Raw genomic sequence first — 11,354 nt, 5'->3', positions numbered from 1 at the left:
ATCTACATGGATGTACAATCTTAGCTATTCAAAATTCAAATAGTAAGTAAATCATAGAGGTACGAAGTTAAATCTAAAAAATAACGTTGGGTACACGTGTGAAGATCAAGTATCATCTTTGATACGTCCTCAAAAAACTCTCAAACGTAATCCTAGTCGTATTCCTTTTATATGAAACAATATCGGTGTAAAGATCAAACACCGTCTCTGATACGTCCTCGAAAATCTATGAAACGTGTGTCAAGCACCGTCTCTGAAAGCTTGTTGGTCATTTACATGCATCCATCATTCCAGTAAAACTTGAAAGTGGTGTTGGATAGCTTTACATGGTATCAATATATCTATAACTACATACAGAATTATGTATTTACATGGAACTGAATAGGGAAAATAGATTATTGTGAAATGGATCAGAGATGTGGTCAACCAGGTTCCCTACAGGACCTTTACCTGTCAAAGCAGCTTGGAAATAAAACCCTAACCAAGCAACCATGGCCAGCCTCCCATTTTTAATCTCCTTCACCTTCAGCTCCTCAAAAGCTACTGGGTCGCTTGAAAGCTTCAATGGGTCAAACAGCACTCCTCCCGGATAATTAACATCGCCCGGCAAGTATATCCCGAGTGGTTCCAACGCTTCGATCCCGCAATATCTTGCGTATTCTGGTCCAACCTACATATTATTACCCAAACATGAGTTGTTCAAGAGTTCACATGTTGTCAACAATCAGAACGCAAAGCATGGATATCGAGATCGATTACCATTAGGAGGGCCTGACAGATAGCTATGACGATCACCCCTTGCCCTCCGGCTAAGTGTAGACCTGGGATGCCAAGGTAGTCCAGTGTTTCTCCCTAGTGAAAATCAGTAACAGATAAGTTGTAATACTACAATTTGGTACATATAGATTTGCAAATAAAGTCAAATTTGGTGTTCCTTTACAAGAAAGATGACTATTTCCTATTATATATCCTAAGTTTCAGTGAATTTCCACATATACCAAATTTTTTTTTTCAAAATGGTTTTCAATATTGTTGTACTTCCACCAAAGTTCTCCGCATAAACTATTTTCGCGCCTCATGGCCGTTGGAGGACCCTAAAGCACCAAGGACTCTCCAACATCAAAGGAACTCTAGAGGACAAAGAAGGGGTGAACTGCCTACTGCCACCCCTACCCATTTAGGCCATCAATAAGTATATAAAAATATACCTAGAAATTAACTAAGAGTAAACAAACTAACACTCCAGACTAAAATCTGAAGGTAGTTAATGAAGTGATGCAAATTAAGAACCTGAAGTTTGGAATAGCCCACTCGCCACCAAACGGGTTCAGCAAAGTGAGAGATACTGAGCATATCTAATATTTCTGGAACCACAACACCAAGGGCTGCAAGCATTGCCCAACGAGCATGGAGTATTTCGAAACTGCATTACACAGATTGCATGACATCATTTAATAATTCAAAGTATCATCATATACTAAATTTGATGATAATAGATTTTCCCAGCCGAGGAACCTTATAACCAAGTAACTGACGTTTAACATTGTCAACTATTTTGGTTCATCATTCTTCACCTTAAATGTCTTTAACAGGCATGAGTTTAGAAGAAATTGAATCGACATAAATGTGGACGTACTTGAAGTATTTATGGAAATCCACAGGATCCTTTCCTAGACCGGCAATATCAAAACCATAATCCCCAGGCAGTTCTCCGGTCAGGTATTCAGGATAGTCATATGGGATGGGGCCAAGCCATCTAGGGCGGTCTTCTCCGTACCAGAAGCTGAAAAACAGAGACATATATATATGTGTGAATAATGTCTTCAAGGAGCTTACATGTTTGGTACATCAAGTGGACACTCAAAGTTGCTAATTAAAGAATGGGTAAACTACACATTTAGTACTCCAACTATCACTTTTGTTCCGTTTTGATCGCTAACTATTTTTTTTTAAATCATACCTAATGTTTAATTTCAATTTCATTTTAATCACCCGCCGTTAAAAATTAACGGTGATGCTGATATGTCACCATAAGATAATACCATGTCACCACTAAAAAAAGTCACGTCAGGACTTCTTTTAATTTTTTAATGTTGGATGACTAAAATGAAACCAAAACATAACGTTAGATATGATTTTGAAAAAAAATAATTAGGTGACCAAATTGGAACAAAAATGATAGTTAGGGTATTAAACGTGTAGTATACCCCTTTAAGAATTTTTTACTCCAAAAGTTGATACCTAAAATAATTTTGCTCTCAAAATGGTACATAAAGAATTTTTATTTCCATATTGATGCTCCAACTTTAATTTCATCTATTGTTTTGGTACTTTTATTAACGGGTTAATTTTTCATTCATATTATGCAAGAGTAAGACCAGAAAATAAATAAAAATGAGAATGAAAAATCAGAGTCTTTCGCTCATAAAAAATGAACGAAATTATAAAGAACATATCGAAGGTTCGAATAAAAAAAATAAATGAATAAAACTGAACTACTCGATAAGTTTTTTGGATCTGATCAAATTCTATTTAGGGTTTCTAATCTTAAAAAAATATGAAGATGATGACTATGATGATGTTACGAGGTCGGATATATAGGTGATGAAATATTGATTAGGGATGATAATTTAATCCATATCCGACATGTTCCGACTCAATCTGATTAATATTGATTAATAGAAGATTTGGTGGTATTGTGCGAGTGCTGGTGCTTGGATTGATGGTGGGGTTGAGTGGAGTGACGATGATTTGTTTGAGAATTAAATTGATAATATTTATGAACGTATTCAGTTAAATTTATTGAATTATTTAGATCTATAACTAAATTCGTAAAATGTATAAATATTAATGACTAAAATGTTGTTATACCAATTAAAAAAGGACCACGTCATCATTAGAAACGTTAATGTCCAAATTGAAAGTCTTTGTAGTTTGGTGGCTAAAATTAAGGGTAAATTACAAGTTTAGTACCATATAATTAAGGGTAAATTACAAGTTTAGTACACAAACTATCAGTTTTGATCCATTTTAATACTTAAACTTTCAATTTTTTAAAATCATACCTAACGTTTAGTTTTTATTTTGTCTTAGTACCTCATCATTAAAAACTTAACGAGACTGTATTTTTTATGGATAAATTACATCATTCATCCTTCAACTATCTCCTCACTCCCATTTTTCTTCTAAAGTTTAAAAACTTACAATTTAACTATTCAACTTTCAAATTGCTCATATTTTAATCACTGTAATTTATTTTATTAATAATTTTGGTGACATGACATTTTTTATTATTATTTTATTAGTATATAATAACAAATAAATTTGAAAGTTAGAGTGATTAAATTATGAGTAATTTGAAAGTTAAGTAATTAAATTAAAAAAAATAAACTTTACTGAACAAAATAGGAGTGAGAAGATAGTTGAGTGATGAATGATGTAATTTACCCATAAAAAATGTATCACCTGCAAATCACCCGTTAAGTTTTTAACAACGATGTACTAAAATAAAATAAAAACTAAATTTTAATTATGATTTTAAAAAAATTAAAAATTTAAGTACTAAAATAGATAAAAAATAATAGTTTAAATACTAATCGTGTAACTTACCCTTTAGTAAAACATTAAAGGATACAAAGAGTAAGTCACATTTTAGCCTAAACTACTTCCTTTTTCCTACACGTGCACCTAATCTTTTTAGGTCCACATTAGTACTTAAACTTATCTACTTATCCTTATTCCCTCGTTAATATCTAACATGTTTTGTGCATAGATTTTTTAATTTAATTTAATTTAAAGCTCGCACTGTCAGACCATATAATCATATGACAAAGAATATATTAAGGTTTAATACTTAAACTATCAGTTTTAATCAGTTTTAGTACTTTAAATTTTTAATATTTTTAAAATTATATCTAAAATTTAATTTTTGTTTCATTTTATTTTATTATCTTTTCGTTAAAAAATTTAGATTTTATTTTATTTTAGTTCTTTATTCAAAATTTAACGTTAAGTTTTGTAAAATTTAAAAGTTTTTAATTAAACAAATTGATATTTCAGGTACTAAACGCGTTAAATTTTTAATGACGGACACTAAAATAAATGAAAACTAAGTGTTATGTATAATTTTAAAAAAATTAAAAATTTAAGTATTAAAACGAATCAAAATTAATAGTTTAAGTACTAAATACGTAATTTATCTTATGATCAAAGGCTTAGTTTTTAATAGGCCTGTAAAAGAATCAAACGAACACGAAAGAGGGTATGTTCATATTCGTTAATTTAACTTTATCCAAATAAATAAGCAAATACAAACAACTAAACGAACGAAATTTTTTATTCGTTTATTAAGAAATTTATATTGTTCATCTCCTTTTGTTTAAATGATAAACGAATACAAAAAAAACGAATGGAGACAACCACAATTAAACTAACATAAGATTAATTGAATTTATATTTCATAAGTGTTTTTTTCTTTTCAAATAATTTAAAATTTATATTTTATTTACTTAATTTGAATATTTTTTATTTGAGTTTAAAATTAATTAAGGTTAAAAATATTAATAATTTAAAGTTAAAATTTATTAAAAATTTATATTGTTATTGTCTGTTAGTTTAAGGAGCAAACGAATATAACTGTTCACAAACAGTTCGGTGGTAAAGGTTTGTTTAGCGCCATAATTTTCAGACAAAGCCATAATATTACCTCTCATTTCTTGCTTTCCGAGCTAAAGCCTGGAACCTTGAAGAATTATCAAGAGCTTCTTTCTTCCTCTTCAACAATTGCCTCTGCAGGGAGTCTCCCAGAGGGCTATTAGCGACGGCTTTGACCGCCGTGAAAGGAATCGCCGAAAACACCAACACTCCCGCCAGCTGAAAACAAGCATACCCTAATATTATTTTTTCCGATAAGAACAAAATTCCGAACAAATTGAAAATCCAAAAAGAAGAACCGCGAAACACCTCTTGCCATGAAGCTCTGCAAGGAGTAAAAGAAGTGGACTTAGGGTTGGCGAGTTTAGTAGGGGGCCTGGAAGAGAATACAGCGGAGAGGGAGCGTCTGCCTCCTACTCCTCCGCCGTTGATGAAAAATGAAGAAGATGTGGAAGACAGACGAAGCTGCGCTGTGATTTCAGCCATTCGATTTTAAGGCCACTGCTTAATTCTAAAACTAATAAATCTCTTTACTTGTTCATGGGACAGGCCACCCGTAGGCCTAATTAGATATGCACATAGCCGGATTTAAATCCGATCCGAATCGAATAAAAATCGATCCGGTTTTTTCACTAAACCAAAAAATCGATTTATAAAAAAATCGGTTCGGATCATAATCGGTTTGGAAGGCCGGATGATATAACCGGTGTAACTGGTTTTAGTTTGAAAAAAATCAGTTTTTTAAAAAAATCGATTTTTAATCCGGTAAAAAATCCGGTCATCCAATTTTTTAAACCCCAGACCAGATTTTTAAACCCCATACCAGATTTTTTTTCCGGATAAAAAACCAGTTTTTTATCCGGTTTTTTTCAAACCAGTTTTTAATCCGGTAAAAATCCGGTCATCCAATTTTTTCTCAAACCAGTTATACTATCCGGTTTTAAAATATCCGATCCGGTTTAAAAAAACAGGTTTTTCTCAAATCCGGTTTCGAATATTTTTTACACAAAATCGAATATTCGGATTTTTTGTGCACCTTTAAGCCTAATCCATTCAAAACTTGATGAATTTACTATTTAAATCATTAGTTTTTGGTATATTTTAGTATTTAGAGTTTTAGTTTTTAAATATTATATTTAAAGTTTATTATTTGTTTCATTATAGTACTTGTCATTAAAAATTTTATTTTTTATTTTATTTTAGTATCAGTTCAAAATTTAATGTTCAATTTTGAAAAAATTAAAAATTTGGGTATTAAAACGAATCAAAACCGATAATTCAGGTATTAAACATGTTAAGTTTTTAACAACGGATACTAAAATGAAATGAAAACTAAACATTAGGTAGGATTTTGAAAAAATTAAAAGTTTAAGTATTAAAATGGACCAAAACTGATAGTTTAGGTAATAAATGAATAGTTTACCCAAAAATTAATTATATTGTAAATTTAATTGAATAAACATCATTACTAAATAGTTTTTTAAATTAATATGGAGTAATTACAATATAATATCTGTTAAAAAATAACTCTAAATCATTTGACATTGAAAGCTAATATTTCTTATATTTTTTGTGTCCGAACACGAGAACTCAAGAAATAAAAATAATTCTTTTATCACCAAAATCGTTTGTTTTGTGGCTAAATATTTCTTTTATCACCGAATTGGCTTGTTTTTTTGGGTGTAACATTAACGTCGTTAGTTAGTTTTTTTATCAAGCAAAGTTCATAAATTATCCCCTAACTATAGGATGTTGTTTTAGTGAGTTATTCAACTATTAAAATTTATAAAATGGTTTCTTGATTATATAATATTACTTTGTTGAGTCTAGTGACTATTAAAAGTTACAAAATGGTTTCCTGACTACTCTTATGTTTAAAAATCATCCTTTTTCGTTAAAAATGACGACAATCTGAGTTGGACATTAACCTGGTGACTGAGATATGATAAAATTTGATCCCAAAAATCTAAAACGATTATTATATCCCAGTCAGCATGTTACCGTCTAACTTAAGCAACTTTCAATTTTTTAACGGAAAATGACAAGTTTGGAACATATGAATAGTCGAGTGATTATTATGTAATTTTTAATAGTCGAGCAACTCAACAAAACAACGCCCCTATAATCGAATGATCATTTAATAACTTTTAATAATAGAGAAACTTGACAAAATAATACCCTATAATCAGGGGACTTTTTTGATACTTTACCCTTTTATTTATTAATATTTTCTAAATTGTCTTAAATTATGACATGGTTAAAATTTGTAATTGAAATGTTTCAATTACTATTACTTTAATAATATCCAAGGGTATCAGCGATTAAAAAAAATGTTGTTTTCTTTTCACATTTTGAGTTCGAAATTATATTTGTAAGATATATGTTGATAATAGTTAAAAAAATTGTAAGCATACTCGGATATATGGTACATATATAGTTATATGAGTGTAATTATACTCGAATTCAAATCCAATTAATTATTGAGTTAATTGCATCACATATCCTCAAAGTATGACTTTTATTTTAAATTAATCTCTAAACTTTTAAATATTTTAATTTTATCCTTAAACTATATTTATAATTCTAAACTAGTTCTCAAATTTTTAAACATTTTAATTTAATCCCTATGACCTTCATTCTAAATCAGTCCCAAACTTTCTGAACATTCCAATTCCATCCCAAACTATATGCATATACTAATCACAACTCCTTGTTAATAAAATCATTAGGCCAAGTTATATTATTATATGTTTGGGGGAAAAAAACAAATATTAGGTTAAACTATGGTGAAACTAATTACATATTTAGATGAATTTGAGGATGAAATTGGAATACTCAAAAAGTTGGGGACCAAATTAGAAAGATGGTCATAGTTTATGGATGAAATTAGAATGTTCAAAAGTTTAAAGACTGATTTAGAACAAGAGTCTTAATTTGGGGATCTAATTATTCAAAAGTTTAAGGACCAATTTAAAATAAAAGTTATAGTTTGAGGACCAAAAATCATAGTAACACATTAGAAAATCGAAAGCTTTTGATTCTCCTGGATATTACAAAGTGTTTTCACTCTTAAAGATTCCAAATTAAATCAGACTGTTGATCGGTTTTGTCTTATTTCTTGAAGCATCTCCACTACCTTCTTCATCTTCGGTCGTTTCGCAGGCGTACCGTCCGTGCAGAGTAAGGCCACCTTCAAAGCGGCTAGCATTTCTCTCCTCCAACCGAACGATACGGTGCTAAGCTTCGCGTCGAGTATCTGCTCCGGGGTTTCGCCTCTCGCCGGAGCACCGTGAACCCATTTCACCAGGTCTACTCCTTCACCGAAATCCTCGTCGACGGGTAACCGGCTGGTGAGTATCTCGAGCAACACGACCCCGTAGCTGTATACGTTTCCCGGTGCAGCGACTTGCATTGTGTAGGCATATTCTGGAAGATGATGCAGAATTGTGAGTTATGGTAGTTTTTAAACCGTATGATACGGTGAGTTATGGTGATTACCTGGGGGGATGTAGCCAAAGGAGCCTGCAACAGCACTGATACTTGCAGTACCTTTGGATGGATCTAAGAGCTTCGATATTTCGATCTCTCCGAGCAATGGCTTGAAGTCTGCGTCTAAAAGTACATTACCTGAAGAGATATCGAGGTGGATAACCGCCACGTGATGAAGGAAAGCCAATCCTTCTGCTACTCCGACTGCGATCGATAGTCTTCGGGGCCAGTCGGGCTGATACTCTGGCAGCTTTGAGGACTCGTGAAGGAGTTGAGCTAGTGTGCCATTGGGTAAATATTGATGCAGCACAAGAGCAACATCTTCATAGATGACGAATCCGATCGGTCGGACCAGATTATCGTGATAGAGCTTGCTTAGTCTTTCGAGCTCCCTGATCATCTTGTTTTGGTGATGAATTATGGTTCTGTCCATCGATTTCAGTCTCTTCACCGACAAAACCAGTCCCGAAGGCATGACCGCCTTGTAAATGACGCTGAAAGTCCCGTCGTTGATTTTATTTGAATCCATTAAAGTGGCTTTGATTACAGCATCGAGATCTACCGCCTGCCTGAGATTCTCAACAAACACGTTCCCTGCTATTATTGTCGGTCGGCTACTGGTTGCTTCATCTATAACGTCTACACTTTTTGACGCCTTCTCTTGTCTCTCCCTCATCATAAAGAGCAAAACCACTATTGTGACCGATATGAACACCGCAAGACCAGAACCGATAACCGCCAGTATAATCCTGTAAGATACCCTATGGTGGTAATTTGCGTGGTCGGAACAGATAGAGTCTGCACATAAGAAACTCAAGGGCTCCCCACAGAGCCCTCTGTTTCCTTGAAAGCTAGAATTTGTACTCTTTTGGAACGGTACAAATGTTGGTATCGGGCCAGCAAGCAGATTATTAGAGAAATTGACCTCTATCAAGCTCAGCATACCTTTAAGTTCTGGCGGAATATCACCAAAAAGCTGGTTACTGGAGACATCGAGAGAAACCAACTTGTCTAATTTCCCTAATTCCGGGGGCAGTTCACCATGAAGATGATTGAAGCTCAAATTTAAAGCTATCTGCAAGTTTCGAATATGACCGATCTCAGGAGGTATACTTCCGGTTAAATAGTTTCTTCCAAGCTGCAATTCAAGCAGTTTCACACAATTTCCGATGTCACTAGGTATTTCCCCTTCAATCGAATTCTGCCCCAAGAGCAAGTACTGCAATCTTGTCATATTGCAAATTTCGTTCGGTATAGTACCGTTAAATCTGTTGTTGCTTAAATCAAGCTTGTTAAGATTCTTGCACCCAAGAATTGATCTTGGGATATCTCCAAACAGACTGTTCCCATAAAGAATAAGCTCTTGAAGATTCGTAAGTTGTCCGATCTCCGGAGGGATTACTCCAGTGAATCCATTATAGGCCAAATTCAGGAGTGTAAGGTTAGTACACAGAGCAAACTCCGATACGATTTCACCGGAGAGATTGTTGTTATCCGCTTCGAAATAGGTGAGGCTAATAACATTCCCGATCGTCCTGGGAATGACACCGACGAGTCTGTTATTCCCAATTCGAATACTTGAAAGGCCTCTGCAGTTACCAATTGCTTCAGGAAGATCACCAGTGAGTCCATTCTGGGTGAGAACCAAAATTTCCAGCTTCCCCATGGCGAAAACGCTCTTGGGTATGGGCCCATCGAACCGGTTTGAATGAAGGTTCAGCAACTTGAGTTCAGAAACCAAGCCTAGATTACCAGGAATCTCACCACCCAAATGGTTCTCATAGGCTGTAAAGACTCTCAAATTGGTCAGCTGTCCCACCCAATGTGGGATAGAACCATTCAGCCTATTGCTAGAAACCTGAATATCCTCCAACTTTTCAAGCACCCTAAATTCTAGAGGTATCTGTCCTACAAGCAAGTTGTTTGACAAGTTCAAAGATCTAAGATTTACAAGACCAGCCAACTCCAAGGGAATAGAACCATCAAACTTATTCAATGACAAATCCAGATACTCAAGCTCAGACAAGGCCCCAAAAGCTGATGGGATGGGTCCATTGAAGTTATTATAAGAAAGATCAAGATGCTTTAGGGCTCTAAGATTGGAGAATAGGGTCACATTACCTCTAAGCATGCGCCTAGAAAGATCAAGCCTCTCAACAAATGAATGGTTTAAGCCACAGTGAATCCCCTCCCAGTTGCAGTAATCAGTGCCATTTTCACCCCAACCAGATACACCACCAAGCTCCTCTTTAATGGCTGACAATCTAGCTTGGTCATTCATCAGCTGAAGCTGAGCATCAAGAAGAAAGGGTTTTGATAGAATCCCAACCAGCAACCATGACAAGTACAAAAACGCCATTATTTGAGCTTGGGGGAGAACTCAAAATAACATCACCATACTAAACGGATTAAAATTGATAGTTTAGATACTAAATACATAGTTTACCCTTTTTTGAGTAAAATACACAAATGATCCCTCGACTATAATGTACTATTTTATTAAGCCTCTTAACTATTAAAATTTACGTAATGGTCCTCTAACTATAGAGTTTTTCTTTGTTGAGACCCTTAACTATTAAAAGTTACAAAATGGTCACTTGATTATTCATTATGTTCCAAACTCGTCCTTTTCCGTTAAAAAGTAAACGGTATTCTGACCTGAACGTTAATATATTGACTGTGATATGATAAAATTTGATCATGAAATCTCAATTGATTACAATATAAAATTTCCATGTATTTGAAAAATATAATAACGTTAAAATTATGTGTGTATTTTTAATTACAATATAAAATTTCCATGTATTTACAATTCATGTTCGAGTTTGAGTTTAAGTTTAAGCTTCAATCGAAATTAAGTTTAAGATTTTTTTTCATTTCAAGCTTTTACAAGCTTCAATTCATGGTTTCGAGTCGAGCTTAAAATGTTAAGTTCAAGAGTTTTCGAGCTGAATTGAGCTCCATTTTTTAGTTTTCGAGTCGAGTTGAGCTCAGCAATACTCAAGTTCGGCTCGGCCCGGCTCATTTACAACCCTATTCGTAAATTTTCTAGTCCAATCAAATTTACTTTAAAATTTTCAAATCGAATCAAGCTCGACTCAACTTATTTATAGTCTTATTCATACATCCTTGCGTATGTAATGCTCAAAACTAAAAACTCAAAAACTACGTCGTCTAGTCCATGCCATTCTTCGATCACTTGATTGTTTAAA

General features: G+C 33.6%; 2 protein-coding genes across 2 annotated transcripts; both read right to left on the bottom strand.

Annotated features, from left to right (window-relative positions):
* Nucleotides 1–235: 235 nt before the first annotated feature.
* Nucleotides 236–5,164, bottom strand: LOC120200370 (chlorophyll a-b binding protein 7, chloroplastic-like). The gene is made up of 6 exons (XM_039201241.1): nucleotides 4,963–5,164; nucleotides 4,706–4,872; nucleotides 1,637–1,783; nucleotides 1,291–1,423; nucleotides 760–852; nucleotides 236–670 (listed from the first exon to the last, which is right to left on the bottom strand). The coding sequence occupies exons 1-6, from the start codon at nucleotides 5,137–5,139 to the stop codon at nucleotides 368–370; spliced, it is 1,020 nt and encodes a 339-aa protein (XP_039057172.1). The 5' UTR covers nucleotides 5,140–5,164; the 3' UTR covers nucleotides 236–367.
* Nucleotides 5,165–7,669: 2,505 nt separating this feature from the next.
* LOC120200368 (leucine-rich repeat receptor-like tyrosine-protein kinase PXC3) lies at nucleotides 7,670–10,526 on the bottom strand. Its single transcript, XM_039201239.1, has 2 exons — nucleotides 8,152–10,526; nucleotides 7,670–8,079 (listed from the first exon to the last, which is right to left on the bottom strand). Exons 1-2 carry the CDS (start codon nucleotides 10,499–10,501, stop codon nucleotides 7,742–7,744), a joined length of 2,688 nt encoding a protein of 895 aa, XP_039057170.1. The 5' UTR covers nucleotides 10,502–10,526; the 3' UTR covers nucleotides 7,670–7,741.
* Between the last annotated feature and the right edge of the window lie 828 nt (nucleotides 10,527–11,354).

This window comes from Hibiscus syriacus, unplaced genomic scaffold (assembly GCF_006381635.1).
Source record: "Hibiscus syriacus cultivar Baekdansim isolate YM2019G1 unplaced genomic scaffold, ASM638163v2 tig00005939_pilon, whole genome shotgun sequence".
Classification (NCBI taxonomy): Eukaryota; Viridiplantae; Streptophyta; class Magnoliopsida; order Malvales; family Malvaceae; genus Hibiscus; species Hibiscus syriacus.
Note: the sequence above shows the minus strand (reverse complement) of the source record. Positions and strands in the feature narration are given on the sequence as shown.

What these genes read in the sequence shown, in the direction of transcription:
- LOC120200370 (XM_039201241.1), bottom strand. Translation starts at nt 5,139, where the DNA reads ATGGCTGAAATCACAGCGCAGCTTCGTCTGTCTTCCACATCTTCTTCA. An exon ending in GATTTCCATAAATACTTCAA is followed by an intron (nt 1,424 to 1,636) that starts GTACGTCCACAT and finishes TGTGTAATGCAG; the next exon opens with TTTCGAAATACTCCATGCTC. An exon ending in TGGGCTATTCCAAACTTCAG is followed by an intron (nt 853 to 1,290) that starts GTTCTTAATTTG and finishes GATTTTCACTAG; the next exon opens with GGAGAAACACTGGACTACCT.
- LOC120200368 (XM_039201239.1), bottom strand. Translation starts at nt 10,501, where the DNA reads ATGGCGTTTTTGTACTTGTCATGGTTGCTGGTTGGGATTCTATCAAAA. An exon ending in CTTTGGCTACATCCCCCCAG is followed by an intron (nt 8,080 to 8,151) that starts GTAATCACCATA and finishes ATCATCTTCCAG; the next exon opens with AATATGCCTACACAATGCAA.